The sequence below is a fragment of the Myotis davidii genome, unplaced genomic scaffold (assembly GCF_000327345.1).
Source record: "Myotis davidii unplaced genomic scaffold, ASM32734v1 scaffold71, whole genome shotgun sequence".
NCBI lineage: Eukaryota > Metazoa > Chordata > Mammalia > Chiroptera > Vespertilionidae > Myotis > Myotis davidii.
This window is the reverse complement of record NW_006283588.1, coordinates 3,884,573-3,897,375: the sequence shown is the minus strand read 5'-3', so window position 1 is coordinate 3,897,375 and position 12,803 is coordinate 3,884,573. Positions and strand designations below refer to the sequence as shown.

The following is a 12,803-nucleotide window of genomic DNA, read 5'->3' as shown; positions in this document are numbered from 1 at the left end:
AATAATCTGGCCGCTCAGTGTGTGTGTGTATGTATGTGTGTGTGTGTGTGTGTGTGTGTGTGTATCCCATATTCAAAGGTTGTTAAATCACGTTGCTTACCCATATCTTCAGAAAAAAATCACTTCTACTGTCGTGGTAAACAACCTGCTTCCCTATTTATAATGGAACGGCCCTCTATCAACTTCAGCACAAAATTATAGCTAATTTGCGTACAAATGTCAGGTGGTCATAATAATCTGGCCACTCAGTGTATGTAGTAGCTTAGTGTGGTACAAGTAAAAGCTTTAATGAGTAGGATGGATAGGTGGCATGTTGCTAATTTTTTTTATTTGAGTGGTCTAGTTCAGTGATCGGCAAACTGCAGCCCCTTGAGTGTGGCTCTTCCACAAAATACCACGTGCGGGCGTGCACGTACAGTGCTATTGAAACTTCGTGGCCACACCCAAGGGGCCAAAGAGCCACATGTGGCTCGCGAGCCGCAGCTTACCAACCACTGGGCTAAGCTAAAGGATTTCTTTTCTAACCAGGGCATTTTGGAGTTTACTATTTCTTAAAAACCCCACTGTTCCAACAACAACAAGAATAACCAAAAAAACCCAAATCCCATATGGAGTGGTGTCATGGCTAGTTTTAATAATGTTTAACCTTATTCTTCTTTACAACTTTAATGCTGATTGGCATCTTGGTTTTCACACGTTTCTGCGGGGAGGGGGGGGGCTTTGGAGGAGAGGTGGTTATAGCATACTATTAATATTGAGAAACTGAGTAAAAGGTGGGTTTTAAAAAAATAACAATAAACTGGGATAAATGGTAAATCAACAGTTAAATGTAGCTGTTTTGACTCTATGTCCATGGTTATTTGTGTTTCAGTTGCCATGGGTGCAGTGTGTTTCCCAGGCCCATTGTCAGTGTGTGAACAAGTTGTATCTTTCCCGCAGTGAACCCTGGACAAGGGATTGGTGTGTCTCTAAACTGACAGGCTGAGTGAAGAGGGAGAAGAAATTATTCAGAATTTCCTTTCCTGCCTATCAGCTTCCCCCGTCACACCCTAAATGCTCCATACAATTCCTGAAAGAGTGCTTCCTGCACATTAAATAGCGATTCATAGGATTATTCATAGTTAACAATCTCTACATTTATTCTGATACCAAGTCTTTTTTTATTTTTTAAGGAAATCTTTGGAACAAGCATAGATCATTTTTTTACACATTGTTTTCTTGTTGTTTTTTAGATTAAAAAAAGAGTTAGGATTTGGGGCTGTTCCAGCTTTAATATTTGCTTTACTTAAGTAGCATATTGCCGCTGCAATTTTCTTATACCCATACCTTTACCTTTTGACTTCCTTGTTGTTGTTGTTTTTTGCCATCATATTTTAATGTGCTTTCATAAACCACTCTACTACAAAAAGACATTGAATAAATCCTGGTAAAAAATGCACATAACTGCCCTAGCTGGTTTGGCTCAGTGGATAGAGCGTCAGCCTGCGAACTGAAAAGTCCCGGGTTTGATTCCGGTCAAGGGCACACGCCTGGGTTGTGGGCTCCATCCCCAGTGGGGGCCTTGCAGGAAGCAGCCGATCCAGGATTCTCTCTCATCATGGATGTTTCTATCTCTCTCTCCCTCTTCATTCCTCTCTGAGATCAATAAAAATATATTTTAAAAAAATACACATAACCGTGCCTTTCCCGCGTTTCTAGCCTCAGTGCCTTACTGTGAGAGGTACCTGGTTTTCTATACTTGGGATGAGTCGAGCAGTAAGTGCAGCCCTTAGTATACGGCCCGTGTGAATAACTAATTTTTTTATTTTTCTGGAACTATTACCCCTGCTAGAGAGATTGCATGAACCTTTTATTGTTGGTTATGCGTGAGGTCCTCAGAACGTGATGTGAAAGTTGACACTTGAACCTCTTATCAACCAGCCATGGCTAGAATAGACATTTTATTAAAAATTATAATAGGGAACATTTATTGCGTAGAGCCATTTTTTTAAAAATGTTATCCAGGATGTCGGCTTTGCATAGAAACCATCTGCAAACATCCCCAGTGTTATCAGTGTGAATGTAATAAAAAGGGTTAAAACCAGGACGCAGATTACTTTAATGAAATCTTAACTTTCCCCCCTAATTACTAAATAAGCAGGCGGCACTGTAAGTAGTTAATTTCCCTGAACAATCGTCCAAGTGGTTCCAGACTCTGCAGCGTTATTGGCTGCTGTAAAGCTCCTGAGACCACCCACTTCCTCCCCCCTGTGCCATCTCGGCTGAGAACCACAACAACCCACAGGCATGTGCAGTGTGACGTAACTCAGGCTGCTTCGCGCGGGGCCGCCAAGAGGAGATTTTATTCCGAGGAAGAGCATTGTTTTGGCAACATCTGGGAGAGCAGAGGGAAGCCGGAAACAGCGGACCGCGCTGGGGTTTTTTTCTGTGTGTGTGTGTGTGTGTGTGCGTGTGCGTGTGTGTGTGCGTGTGTGTGTGCTGGAATGACATTGGCTATGTAGGCATGTTTTCTCGCGCTGTGTTTCTTGGCCCCGAGGAGGGCCGAGTTTGAAAAGAGGGTATGTGACTGTCCATCCGCGGGAGCTGTTTCTTGTGCGAACTCTTCCCACCTGCTCCGAAGACATGCTGTTGTCTCCCAAGTTCTCCTTAGCCACCATCCACGTCCGCCTGACTGCCAAGGGGCTGCTGCGGAACCTGCGCCTGCCTTCGGGCTTTCGGAGGAGCTCTGTGGTTTTCCACGCAGGTTTGTCTGGCACTGACTGCTCCGTGGTGACTGGTGCAGGGGGGGCACATGGATGGACGTGTGGACGTCTGCAGACGTTTCCTAATGAGACAGATGAGCGGGGAAAGGAAGCTCTTTCTTAGCGAGCACTAGCCTTAATTTGTAAAAAAAAAAAAAAAAACCCACAAAAAAGCAGTTTTCTGATGTTTTAACACAGGAGTAGACGGCGCTGTTAGTGTTTGCTAGCAGATGTTGGCTCGGTTTGTTTATAGAAAATGGAATTGTTGCCTTGGAGCTCCCTCGCTTTTTTCTCGGATGCCAGCCAAAGCTGTGAAAATCAACACCTGTCAATTGGCATTTTACTTCCAATGATTTTGGAAATAGGATGTGGGTATATCAAGAATAATATTTTTCTTTCCCTTAAAGCCGTGGTTGGCAACCTGCGGCTCGCGAGCCACATGCGGCTCTTTGGCCCTTTGAGTGTGGCTCTTCCTAAGCCTTAGGAGGACCCTAATTAAGTTAATAACAGTGTACCTGCCTATATAGTTTAAGTTTAAAAAATTTGGCTCGCAAAAGAAATTTCAGTTGTTGTACTGTTGATATTTGGCTCTGTTGACTAATGAGTTTGCCCACCACTGCCTTAAAGGATGAGATGAGATGAGAGGCTTTCTGTGGTTTTCATTATGTAATTTCTCACTGAGATTGTGATGTTTAGTAGACTACAAGATTTCCACATTCTAAATGTTTGTCTGAATTTAAACATCCCGATGGTTGAGGAGAGGCAGGTAATAAGTGAACCACAAATTAAGCCCTCTGGGGTTCATAGTGAGATGTTTGCAGCTGCAGAAGACCGCCTCTGATGTGTATGCTGGTAGCTGCCTTTTATTTTCCGTGCTTAAGATAGAAATCAGTGCCGTGTGTATTTCAGGCATGTGGGAGCCCGTGTGTCACTCTGAGAGGATTCAGGAGCCTGACATTGCGGCCTCTTGTTCTAGAGCAGTGGTTCTCAACCTTCCTAATGCCGCGACCCTTTCATACAGTTCCTCATGTTGTGGTGACCCCCAACCATAAAATTATTTTCGTTGCTACTTCATAACTGTAATGTTGCTACTGTTGTGAATCGTAATGTAAATATCTGATATGCAGGATGTATTGAAGCGACCCCTGTGAAAGGGTCATTCGACCCCCAAAGGGGTCGCGACCCACAGGTTGACAACTGCTGTTCTAGAGGATAATCGCAGCGATGGTAAATGAAGCTGATTTTAGGCTGTAAAAACTAGAGGGCTGTACATTGGATTTGGGCTGGTTAGTGTTAACTGTAAGGGGATTGTTTGGGGGATGTAAATAGAAGCCATTTCCTTGTTTCATAAGCCGGGCAGCCCTCTGCATCTTGTTTTTCCTCTCTGTCCCTAGAGATTTTATTCAGCATTGGTTTTTAGTTCTCCCTGAGGCATCTCCCTTCTCTGTGGGATAATTCTCATTTTTCCAGCACCTCTTCCTCATGTTTCATAACTCCTCTTGACCTGCCACCGGAGTCAGCTCACCTTTCCCTCTCCATCTGGTCTGGCAGCTAGAGGTACCCGAGGCAGGTTAGCAGGTAAACAGTGGCTGTGTTTCTCCCAGCCTATATGTCACTGTAGTTTTTTCAACATTAGAAAACAAAAAGGGTGCCCTGTATTTGTAATAATCTGGGTGATCTAAAGCAGCTCCAAAAGCTTCTAATTTTAACTTAAAAATATTACTCATACTCCCAGTTAAAAAGGAAAACCTAACAGTATAGAAGGTTGTTCAGTTTTCACCCAGCCCTGCCCCCTCCAGGAGGCAGCCACTCTCAGGGGATGCCTTACCGCCCCTGGTAGTTTCTGATCATGTGGAAGCCTGGATGGCCCTTTTGAAAGTTAACATGTCTTAGATTTTCACATCAACACATTTATTTATCTCACTCATTCTTCTTAATGGTCACATGACACCCATTGTCGGGCGAGCCATGGTTTATTTCACCAATCCTCAGTGATCATCTTCAGCCGCGTGTGTATTTTTGTGAAGCAGTTAGCTTTCCAAGGCAGCTTAAGCCAAAGAGACAAGGCTTTGATGACCAGAGTTGAACTAATTGGGCTCTTTTCATTACATTTTATTCTCAGAACTTATAGAAACCTATTTCCAACCTCCATTTGAGTGCAGTCACAGTTTTCAGAGCTGGAGTGCACTGAGAGGGCATCTGGCTGGTCTTATTTGCCGCCAAGAAGTCTGAGGCCCAGAGAGGTGAACACAGCCTGTGGCAGAGATGGGACTAAAACCCGGGGCCTCTGTTTAAAATTTCTGGGTTATAGATTTTCCTGGCTGTGAATTTTGCTCTAATTCTTTTAGATCCAGCAGATAGTAGTGACGGAAAAAAGGGTTTTGTGCGTGGAGAGGATTTTAAAATTATGTCAAGTATTTAATTCTACTCACCCCCAGTAAGAATCTTTTGTGAGCTTTATCTGTATGATATACCTTTAAGGACGGAGAAGTCTCCCAGTAGAATGGATGACGAAGACCCTGTGTCTTTTCTTCTCCGTGTGGCTGCAGGCAGCAGCAGTGTCTGTATTCTTACTAAGGGAAGTTGTGTTGGTTGCCCTAGTGGCAGTGGTGGTGACCAGGTTTCCAGGAGCCCGGGGTTTGTTGCCTTGGTTTTGCTGGTCACCACGTCAGAGACCTTGATCACATACTAGTAACCATACAGGCTACAACAGAAAGGAATCCGAAGAGATGATTTCCGAAATCCCTTTAACCTGACATTCCGAGGATTTTCTGGCTATAAATTTATAACTCCCTGGATGTATTACTGACACCTGAAAATTCATTGTATCGAAACAAATTCTCTCCTTCTCTCTCAAACTCTGTCAATATGCCTGATTTATTTATTTCTCTTTGTGACACCATGTTGTTCCCTTGTCCTGTCATTTAATCTATCACCTTGGAATCCTTGCTCTTGGTCATTTGGCCGTAACTAACTCATTGCAAGAATCTAAGACTCTGTGGTAGGAAATCTCTATTTGTTTTTACCCTCTGCCACTCCTCTAGCTCAGACTTTGCTATTAGGCTGGAGCATTGGAAATTACTCTTTTTACAAGTAAAAAATATGGACCGTTTCATATCCCCTAACCTAATACTTCAGGCTGTTTGAATGATTTTATATTTTTGGTTTTGGGCACCAGCCTTTCCCGTTTCTAAACCTGTTCACATTGCAGGATCCATTCATTCATTCATTTCATAAATAAATACTTATTAGACATGTATATGTGTCAGGTACAATGCTAGATGCTGCAGATAGAGCCAGGACTGCGTCACACGTGGCCCCTGTCTCCACACAGCCCACAATTTAATGGAGGGAGACAGATGTAGAACATCAAGTAGTCATGACGGGGCGTGGGTGAGGCGCCCGTGGGTGAGGGTGTCTTTATCCAGGTGGTCCAGACTGTGGGCATAAACTGTGGAGAGAGAGGTGCCAGCAGTAAGGATGGTGCTCAGAGGGACCCAGCGGGAACAGGCTCTGTCACCGAACCCTCACATGGCATTGTGTGCCGGGCGTGTCTGTGTATTGTTACTGTGTGGCACCGTCGACAAGAGTGTGTTGTTGGAGCCAGCATGTAATTTCCTCTGTGAACAGGGGCCAAGAAAGAAAGAGAGAATTTCTCGGAGTTCTGAGTGACGTCAGGGCACCGGGCATGGCTGCAGGTGTCAGCGGGAGGTAAAGGCTGGCATCACCTGAGGTCCAGGAGTGGCTTCACTGACCACCTGATTGCTGGCCACGGTCTCCTGCCCAAGTGCTTGGCTCAGTCTGTTTCAGAATCTTGCCTGAAGGTATCAGTTCAAATTTTATAATGAGTCAGTGAAGGGGGACGAATCTTCTAAGGAGAAATAGTTCTTGCCACCAGTTGGATTAGAATTCAGGCTTTCTGTGAAGCTGGAGAGAGCGATATTAATTATTCTGAAAAGTGCCATTTTGAGGAAATGCTCTCATTGATTCAAGTGAAGTTACTTGCACTGAAAAACAGAGTTGGTTTTGCTGAGCTAGTGACCTTAAAAGCACATTGATAGCCCAGCCAGCATGGCTTAGTGTCAACATTTAAAAAGCACATTGAGGATTCTTCCTCCTTCTCCCCCCACCCCCCCTTCTTCTTCTTCTCTAAAGTCAATGAGGACATATCCTTTGGTGAGGATTTTTAAAAGGCAATTATTATAGCAAAAAGGAGAGATGTATATGCAAATACATTGAGGAAGGGCATGAGAACTATTAACAGAAAATATTTTCATTTACTTAAAGCTGCACTGAAGAGGACTATTTTCTTTGTTATCCTCACCTGAGGATAATTAAAAAAAAATTGATTTTAGAAATAGAGAGAAAGGGAGAGGGAGAGAGAGAAACATCAATCAGGTGCCTCCCCTATGTCCCTGACAGGCTATGGAACCTGCGCCCTAGGTATATGTCCTGAACAGGAATTGAACCCGAAACCTTTTGGTGTACGGGATGCTCCAACCAACTGAGCCTCCGGCCAGAGCGAAGAGAACTATTCTGACTAACCTGATGTTCTGTCAGAGTGAGGCAGAATGTGACTACATGTGCTTAATTAGAATGAAAGTCATCCAGTTATGTTCTTTTGTTTGGTATTCATTTTTGAGACTGTCAAGCAGAATTGCTTTTAGCTGCAGTTTGTTAAGACAGCTAAGAAGGCGCTTCTGTGTCTCGCCTTCAAAGCAGCTCCGACGTCGTTCAGTAGCTCAGCAACATCAGGGTCAGCTTCTCTGCTGCTTCTCAGCACTTCCCTCATGATTGTTGCCTCGTGATCTCACAATGGCTGCCCCAGGCAGGACAAAATAGGGAAGGGGCGGTGCCAAATCTCTAAAGCTTACATCTCATTGGCTAAGTCTTGTCACATGGCTGTCTCTACCCACAAGGGACTCTGGGATATTGAGTGTCTGACTTCTCCACTCTCTATAGTACATGCAGGTATGAGAGGGTTAGAGCCTTGTTGTAGTTTCTGCCACAGAGAAGGCAAAACAGTGATTTCTCAAAAGCTGACTCTCAGCTGCTTATACGTAAGGGGAGCACGTCATTTAATAGGCTGAATTTCGCAATAGACCTTATTGTTTTTTCTCTTTTAGGACACGGAAGTTTTTTGGTAATGATTACCTATTTCGTAGTTATGTCAATTAAATACTTTCAAGTCACTTTGTTGTTTGAACATAGAGATTAACATTTTGATCCCTTAAATGAATTAATTTTCAGGTTTAAAATAATACATTGAGAGAAAATGTTCTCAACTTTAGGTGTGGCTTTTATATACTTAAAATGGGTTAAAAAAAGATTAATGTTTTATCAGTAGAGCATTTATAGTGGGTATTCTATTCCTACATTGTTAAGTTTTATACAAACTTAAACCAATAATTGATGACGTGAACAATTATTTCTTAACTATCTTGGTAAGGTCCAGGTTACTGTGGGTCACTGTTCATAGAGACAACTAGACAGTTAATAGTGTGTGTTAGGAGCAATATGCAGGTCAGTGGGAAATAAAAGCTGATTGCTCCTCAGGAAAATGAGACGGCAGATCACTAAATTTGGAAAGTGCTATGGAGCAGGTGAGTTTAGAATAGACTCTCTTTGGAGAACAAAGAGCAGTGTTAGCGCATGACCCACACCTTCCTCACCCTGACCCACACCTTCCCCTCTCCCTGCCCTCACATTCCCAAGCGATAATCTACTCCTCTTCGTGTTATTTCCTAGCTGGAAACGTGTGACTCACCCCGGGTTCCCTTGGCCCAGCTGGTCACTAATCCTCCTGTTTTGCCTCATGAACACATTTATGTTTTGCTGCCTGTTCTTACTGCCGCTGACCCCTGAGTGTCTCCTGCTGGGCTCCCTCCTGACCATCCCCCCTCAGAGTTTCTCCCACACGCCTCCAGCCTCCGGCTCAGCGTTGTTCTGTGCCTCCTACCAGATGAAACCCTGAATGGCACGCATGCTCTCGCCCCCATGTATGCTGCCCGCCACTTCATCTTGCTGTAACACCAGGAGCACTGGCCCCCAGGGCCTCCAGGGCCTCCTGTATCTCCCTATGCCTCTGTATTTTCTGGCCTTCTCTGTCTGCCAAGTGTGCAAATGTCCATCCTGTCTGTAGAACCCCTTCTTGACAACCCCAGATCATCTGTGCCCTCCCCAGTCTGTGTACTCATTCTGCTCTCTCATTATCAAATCATATTGCCATTGTCGATGACCTATTTCTGTCTCTGCTGCCAAGAAGTTCCTTAAAAGCAAGGGCCACTTTGTTGAGGAAGACGTCAGGTAGACGCTCGCTGGATGAGTGTCATTTGGGCCATCGGTTCTTAACGGGGCACTCCCTCTTACCAGAACACACATTGCCCAATAATTTGCACTTCAGTGCTTTGCTTTCGTGGAATATCCCAGAGTACACACCCACCGTCTAAGGCTGAGGAAATACTGACCGGAAGGACTTGTGTAGAGATAGGTGTTTCTAATAAGGTTTTAAGATATATCGGTTCAAATTAAGGTAGAGAGAAGGGAAGCAGTCGTCTCTCCAGGGTGTGGGTAGAAAGTTAGAGAACGCTCGCTCGCCCATTAGTTCATTACCTACATCTTATTCACCCACAAACATTCGTTTTCAAGGCGGTATCTCATAGAAAGCACAGACCACCTAATGACTCACTCGCATTCAGATAGGTGGATGTGTGCAAGTCCAATAGGAAGAGATTAATACTAGGGAAAATCAATTCAGCAGAGACCCCCTTGGTGTTTTCAGGCCTCCCTGTACACTACCAACCTCTTCTACATGCCTCCCTTGCTCCCCAGGACCCCAGGGAAGGTCTGGCGACCACAGAAAACCATTATGGTAGATTCTGATAAAGATTTGGTGAGTGAATGAGTAGATCAATGAGTCTACAAGACACCAGGCAACATTATTACTACATTCTGTGTTTAGTTGTGTGTTTCATGGAAACCAAGGCACTCTCCTGGTAGGTCTTGTCTCCGAGTCGATTTTAATATTTAGAAATCCAGGAGATTCAGTAAATGGCTTGTTTGGCCTTAGGATGGATGTGGCCTCAGCAGCTAGGATGTGACGATGGTTGGTCCATGTCTCTCAAAAATGGTGTTGAGTCTTGAGATGGGGATCTATATGCTTGAGTGACTTGAGCCTGAAAAAAGTAGTTCTGTTTCTCATTGTCTGCTACTTTAAGAAGATGATAAGTAAGATCATTAGGCTAGTTTTTAACTTTTATTAAGTTGGAGGTTTCTGAGGAAAAAGAACCAAGATAGCAAGCAATGTTACCCTGCTATTTTTCAGGTAAATATCTTTGATGCAGGACTTTTGTTTTCCTGTTGGAGGATTCAGTTTCATTAGAATGAATCCTGGGAAGGTTGGCTCGGACACGATAGTGGTAATTAGATAATTATCTTGTTGAGAGATATCTGAATCTATGTAGAAGTCAGCGTTTAATTTCAAAGCTTCGGGTTAAATTGATCCTTTGAAATCAGAACATATCCTGTTAATAGGTATGATAGAATATTTTATGCCTTTAAATACAGCTTTTATTATCAAAGAGGTAATATGCTAATAAATGGAATGTAAGGGCAAAGTTTGGTTCACATTATGCTCATTTCCTATACATAATGAATCCTGTGGGATTTAAGGGAAACTGTTGTGTTTAGTAGTATGAAATACCCTATGTTTGAGCACTGGGGCTTTGAGCATTACCGGAGACTTTTGCATCATCTCTGATCTTTAGTTGAGTCAGGAGTGAGGAGGGTGAGAAGGATGCTCAAATTGGGTCATCTGCTACCATGTGGTACAATTTTGTCCTTAGGGAGCTCAGTACTTGGAGCGGAAGATTGAGGTCACAACTTGCTTTTCCAGCTCTAGGTAGAGTGCAGCTTATTAGCGTATTGGCTCTTTTGTTACCATTTGAAGACATGCACTCTTAGAAGGAGAATATGTTTGTTTTCTTCTCTCCTTAAATGTCAATCTATTCTGAGTATTCATATGCAATAAAACTCATGTTTTTTAGAATCCTGTCTAGATCCCCCAAGGAAGAAACACAGATTGACTATGTTTTCTCCATAGCTAAGTGTTAAATAAAGATTTTAAGTGCTCAGAATTCATTTTAACCATCTTTTAAAAGAAATGATACTACTTTTTCATTTTGAATAGGTAATATTTACCACGTGGTTAAAAAGTATGAAAAATGCGTTAGAATGCCTTGTATCTGTCTGGTTCCCGTTCTCTTCTCTGGAAAAGCAAACATTGTTAGTACTTTTATGTGTATTATGCAATAGCTTTGTTATGCCTTTAAGAGAAGAAAATAAAATGTGGTCTTACATTCCCATCTTTATACAATAGGGCATATTATCTACATTGTTCCTTAGTATGCTTTTTTTCATTTACCACAAGAGTTCGTAGTTCTGTCACAGCTGTGGTGTTCCACTATATAAATGTACTGTAATTTTTTAACCAATCCTCTACTTATGGACATTCGGGTTGTTTCTTCAACCTTTTCTTTGCCAACAAGTCTGCAATGAAAACCGCTCTATAGATGTCATTTTTCTCCCTTGTAGGATTCATACCTGGATAAATTCTGGCTTCCCAGCTGTGAATCCAATAGTTTGTGCCAGGGTGTGTCAGAGAAGGATTCTCACCCAGCTTTTATGTCTTCAAACATCAACTTGAGTAAATGAAATTATGCAGACAGACGTGACCGGAATCGTTTTAAATGCTTGGATGAGGTTCTCAGGTAGCGTTTAGCGCTGCAACTTGATGGCAGATCTGAGGATTCTGATCACTTCCCCAGACAGAGCAGTGTCGCGGGTTTTCAGGGCTGGACGCTCAGGGGCCGATGCTGATGAACGGGCTTCCCCCACTCTGGAAATTCCAGTTCTCAGGCCACTCAGAAAGCCTGAGGGGAAAAGAGGCTGGTGTAAGGACAGCTGGGGTTTCACTGAAGCAGCCTCCGTTCCCGCCCTTTCTTCTCTGGCAAATACTTTCAGTACAGTTCTAAGTTAAAATTTAAAAAAATCTTGATAATACAGCGGGGGAAAAAGTAGTTCACCAAGGAGCCAAGCGTAAATACTTAACTATGGCCTGACTTTGGTATAGGAGGTAATTTGCAGAAAAATATAAACTTTGGTGCTATAAAGGCAGTCCCTGTATTCGCAACCTCAGTGTGGAAAAACAATGTTTCATATGCTAATTTACATTTAATTAAATATGTTTTCTTATGAAAAAACTTACTAAAACTTACCGTTGAATATTAAAATTCATCTGAAAGAGTAAGTGGATGAGAATACTAAAGAATGTTTTCGCTAAAACTGTTAACATGAAAGATTTACCACTCAGATTTTGTAAATAATTATAACCTTACAGTTTTTAAACTTTGATATTGTGTTAAAGTATAAAAAATGATTAGCATACACAATTGTAAAAAGAAAATCAAACATTGTTAAGGATTCAAGAAATGATGAATTGAAAAGCAATGTATCAATAAGTAAATGAATATTTCAATAAGTATTGGTAGGACATACAGCAGTGATACCAACCAGGAGCATGGGCGTGGGCACATATCTACCTATGTTGCAGTATATTCTGGGTGGTCAAAGAGTTAAAAGTGTTTATTGCTGTCCTGGTTTTTTTGTTGTTGTTTTGTTTTTGGTTTTGTGTAAAAAACAAAAAACACTGTATGAAATCGATGTTTATATGTAAGTTTATTGAAATGAAGAGTTCTCAGATAATGGGCTTGAATGTATTAAAGTAACATCTTATCAAGGTTATTGCATACATATTTGTTTTAGTGATGAAATACATTACATTTCCACCCCATATTCCCTTTCCAAAATGTATGGGAATAGTAGAGACTTGACTTCGGAGACCTAGGTCCTGACCTTGAATCTGTCCCATAGAAGCTGCCTGTCTACACCTGGGCAAGGCCCTCATCTCTGAATATCACCTTCCCTACCAAGGGTGACGGGGAGAATGGAAAGAGAGGAAAGCGAGACCCTCTATGATCAGTAAAACATGATGTATTATTATTA

General features: G+C 42.5%; 1 protein-coding gene across 3 annotated transcripts in view; it reads left to right on the top strand.

The window, feature by feature from the left end:
• The window catches only part of MTUS1 (microtubule associated tumor suppressor 1), a 100,404-nt gene that overhangs the window by 44,326 nt on the left and 43,275 nt on the right, over window positions 1-12,803 (top strand). Inside the window, exon 1 of one of the 3 annotated variants that reach the window (XM_015565291.1) lies at window positions 2,320-2,743. The exons of the other annotated variants lie outside the window; for them this stretch is intronic. Coding sequence (XP_015420777.1) covers window positions 2,623-2,743 — 121 coding nt within the window. The 5' untranslated portion in view covers window positions 2,320-2,622. Of the gene's footprint in view, window positions 1-2,319; window positions 2,744-12,803 lie in introns of those variants that run through there. 3 annotated transcript variants of the gene reach the window in all.